We start from the raw sequence: 4093 nt of genomic DNA on the forward strand, positions 1-4093 counted from the left end.
TCTTTTTTCCCCACTTTTTTTTAAATTTATTTTTTAATACAAATTAATAAAAAAATAAATCTATTGTCTTGAGTCAATAAGTATTCAACCACTTTGTTATGACAAGTGTAAATAATTTCAGGAGTAAAAATGTACTTTACAAGTCACATAATAAATTGCATGGATTGTGTGCAATAAGTTATTAACATGTTTGAATGACTACCTCATCTCTCTACCCAACACATACAGATCACTGTAAGGTCCCTCTGTAAAGCAATGAATTTCGAACAGATTCAACCACAAAGACCAGGGAGGTTTTTCAATGCCTCGCAAAGAAGGGAACCTATTGGTAGATGGGTAAACATTTTAAAAAGCAGACATTGAATATTCCTTTGAGCATGGTGAAATGATGCATTACACTTTGGATGGTATATCAATACACCCAGTCAAAGTAAAGATAGACGTCCTTCCTAACTCAGTTGCCGGAGAGGAAGGAAAACAGCCCTCACCACGAGGCCATTGGTGACTTTAAAAGTTAGTTTAATGGCTGTGACAGGAGAAAACTGAGGATGAATCAACAACATTATAGTTACTCCACAATAGTAATCCAATTGACAGATTGAAAAGAAGGAAGCCTGTACAGAAAAATGGCTGAATCATGTTATGAGTATGCTTTTAAATCGGCACGGACTAGAGTTTTTAGGATAAGAGAAACAGAACAGAGGTAAGGCAAAATCCTATAGAAAAACCTGGTTGTCTCCTTTCCAGACACTGGGAGACTAATTCACCTTTCAGCAGGACAATAACCTAAAACAAAGACCAAATATACACTGGAGTTGTTTACCAAAACCATATTGAATGTTCCTGAGTGGCCTTTAAATCAGATTTTTAAAAATTGATGGCAAGACTTAAATGGCTGTCCTGCAATGATCCAACTTGACAGAGCTTAAATATTTTTGTATGCAAATATTGTACAATCCAGTTGTGCAAAGCTCTTAAGACTTACCCAGAAAGACTCACAGCTGTAATCACTGCCAAAGGTGATTCTAGCATGTATTGATTCAGGGGTGTGAATACTTATGTAAATTAGATCTGTATTTAATTTACAATAAATGTTAATGTTTCTACAAACATGTTTTCACTTTGTCATTATGGATAGTGTGTGGGGACTGTAACATTATGGATAGTGTGTTAGGCTGTAACTACAAAATGTGGAATAAGTCAAGGGGTATGAATACTTTCTGAAGACTATATCCACACACGAGCACTCTGCTACTGAACATGATATACACTGAGTATACAAAACATTAAGAACATCTGCTCTTTCAATGAGACTGACCAGGCGAATCCAGACTGACATGGATGTCACTTGTTAAATCAGTGTAGATGAAGGGGAGGAGACAGGTTAAAGAATACTTCAGCATTGAGACATGGATTGTGTATGTGTGCCATTCAGATGGTGAATGGGCAAGACAAAATATGTAAGTGCCTTTGAACGGGATATGGTAGTACGTGCCAGGCGAACCAGTTTGTGTCAAGAACTGCAATGCTCCTGGGTTGTTCATGCTCAACAATTTCCTGTGTATTAAGAGTGGTCCACCACCCAAAGGACATCCAGCCAACTTGACACAACTTAGTATAGTCTGTGTATGACACTTTAATTAGCTAAAATTATATTTCATTAACTTCTATTAAAAATTAACTTAATCATCCCACAAATGTGTTCCAACAGTTAAATACTGCAATGAGAAAAACAATGTTCTGAAGGAGAATGTTTTCTTTTTCTTTTCAAAGGTAGACCCAACGAAATGACTTTGCCACATTCAGCACCACATATATTGCGATGAGTGAGATGCAAGACTTCGCTCCCACAGTCACACACAGTATCTGCACGTGTATGAGTTTGCGTCTCGTGGTACGGGACCAAAACAGCGGAGAAGTTTAGCCTCACGCTTCAACACTCTTAGCTGCTGCGGAAATTGATCCCCTATGCTGTTTACTTTGTGCACCCAAGTCATATCGTGGAGTCAACCTCTAACTGGGATTTGTTTTAGAATCATGGTGCAATGAGTATCACAGTCTGGTAAAACTCATAGTCCGTACTAAGACAACATGGATATATCGATAAAGGATTTTCAAATGAGTTCTTTCAACATTAGTGCTCTCCCCTGGGGTCCATTCAATTTAAATTACCATGTGAACTGTACATGAGTGCAATTCAATTATTTGTATACCACAACCCTGACAACCACATATACACAAGACACTCATTCACTCAGACAGCTCTGCGAATGTGAAGGATGCGGATGTCAGGACTGTTATACTCGGGGTCCTGCTTGTTCAAAGGGATCTCCTCAGACTGGAAGTCTTGTAGAAGCAACTGATTGGACAACAGAACAGAGGAACAGCACATCATTGAAGAGGAAGATGGTCCTAAGATCTCCACAGAAGAAATGAAAAGTTCACATATAACAGCTAACTACATTTCCTTACACAACAGTACATATGATAACAAGAACTGTCAGATTTCTCACCTCAAAAAATTGTTTCTCCACTTTGGGGTTGACACCCACTGTGCGTTGCTCATAGCAGCATATGATGGTGGTCTCTGGTCCAACCAGGTGCTTCAGGGTTTCCACCAGTGGCTTCACGGACTAAGTACAACAGACAGTAAAAAAGTAATTTTTCACCCATGTATTGAACTCAAAGTAACTCATCCCACTATCAATAGTGTTGTATTACTAAATGTGTTGGGCAGTTGTATAGGTGTTCAAGCAATAAAAAGCAAGTCCAACAAAAAATTAGCCTAGGTTAGTACCCCCCAAAATTAAAATTGCACAAATTCAGTATCACAACAGTACAACACCTGTTCATAATAGATGCAGTCCGCCATCAGGATAAAATGTGGGTGTGGTAGAAACTCTGACACATTTTCACCCCTTTAAAAAAGGTAAGAGAATTCCACATTTGAGACATGAACAAGGTTAGATTACATGGCCCATCTATAGAAAAGCCATGGTTTGCTTACACATTATAGCCTACTGTGATAACTATGGTTGTAGTTTGGCTTCTCTTAGGAAATAGAATCTATATTAACTAACAAGTACTGGGATAAGTACAGTACAGACCATTTTAGTACCTTGGCTTCGATTGATCCACTGCTGACAAGTTCCTGGTTGTCTTGGATATTGACTTGGAGTAGAGACTGCAGGTCCTCGAGGTCTGTCACAGTAACCTGAGCCCTACAGGACAGAAAGAGAGAGGGATTAAGACAATATGTTCATTATGATTAAAATAATTTCATCAATCAGTTCTGTACCAATGTAATTTCAGACCATTCGATAGGTAGCGAACGTAGCTATGTATTTACATACCGTTCAGCTAGACAGAAACGTTAGCGAGCTAACTAATGTTAGATAGTTTACTTTAGTTAGAAGCGAAGCAAATAGTTAAGTCAACGATTCATATAGCTAAAAGGCTCACAATAACATTTAGTAGCGAGTTAACGTTACTCACCCCAAAGATGCTGCCATAAGGCCCACAACTCCTGTTCCTGCTCCTAACTCTAGAATGTTTTTGCTAGCCCACATGTTCACGCCCGAGCAAGGGTCATACAACGGTTTAGTTTCTAAATATTTTGACAGGACAATTGCTGCATCCCACACCACACAACCGACATCTCCTTTAAAGCACTGTTTGATTTTCAAGACAGATCCGTCGTTTTTCTCAACGTCTCTTGTAAAATAATTATTGTTGTGTAACGTATGCTCCGCCATCTTTTCTTCTTCGTTGAGGTTTAACGGCGGTTGGCAACCAATAAATGTTGCATTACCGCCACCTACTGAAGTGTTATGAATACAACAACAACAAAAATCTTAAATTTTAAAACAAAAACAAATAAAAAACACAAAAATACCCTACCATCTAACACTACACTCACAAATAAAACTTCCGGCGCCGACAGAGATGGCCGCCTCGCTTCGCGTTCCTAGGAAACTATGCCGTTTTTTTTACGTGTTATTTCTTACATTAGTACCCCAGGTCATCATAGGTTTCATTACATACAGTCGAGAAGAACTACTGAATATAAGAGCAGCGTCAACTCACCATCAGT

At 38.7% G+C, this 4093-nt stretch overlaps 1 protein-coding gene across 1 annotated transcript; it reads right to left on the bottom strand.

The window, feature by feature from the left end:
* Positions 1-502: 502 nt before the first annotated feature.
* On the bottom strand, positions 503-3793 carry vcpkmt (valosin containing protein lysine (K) methyltransferase). The gene is made up of 5 exons (XM_064928207.1): positions 3496-3793; positions 3108-3221; positions 2846-2918; positions 2514-2633; positions 503-2359 (listed from the first exon to the last, which is right to left on the bottom strand). Exons 1-5 carry the CDS (start codon positions 3753-3755, stop codon positions 2255-2257), a joined length of 672 nt encoding a protein of 223 aa, XP_064784279.1. The 5' UTR covers positions 3756-3793; the 3' UTR covers positions 503-2254.
* Between the last annotated feature and the right edge of the window lie 300 nt (positions 3794-4093).

The sequence above is a fragment of the Oncorhynchus masou genome, chromosome 21 (genome assembly GCF_036934945.1).
Source record: "Oncorhynchus masou masou isolate Uvic2021 chromosome 21, UVic_Omas_1.1, whole genome shotgun sequence".
Taxonomy (NCBI): Eukaryota; Metazoa; Chordata; class Actinopteri; order Salmoniformes; family Salmonidae; genus Oncorhynchus; species Oncorhynchus masou.

Bases quoted from the DNA above. Each gene is read 5' to 3' on its own strand.
- vcpkmt (XM_064928207.1), bottom strand. From the start codon at position 3,755: ATGGCGGAGCATACGTTACACAACAATAATTATTTTACAAGAGACGTT. The intron at 2,634-2,845 runs GTGTTGTACTGT...TGTTGTACTTAG, and splicing joins ACTGCATCTATTATGAACAG to TCCGTGAAGCCACTGGTGGA. The intron at 2,360-2,513 runs GTGAGAAATCTG...TTGTCCAATCAG, and splicing joins TGGAGAAACAATTTTTTGAG to TTGCTTCTACAAGACTTCCA.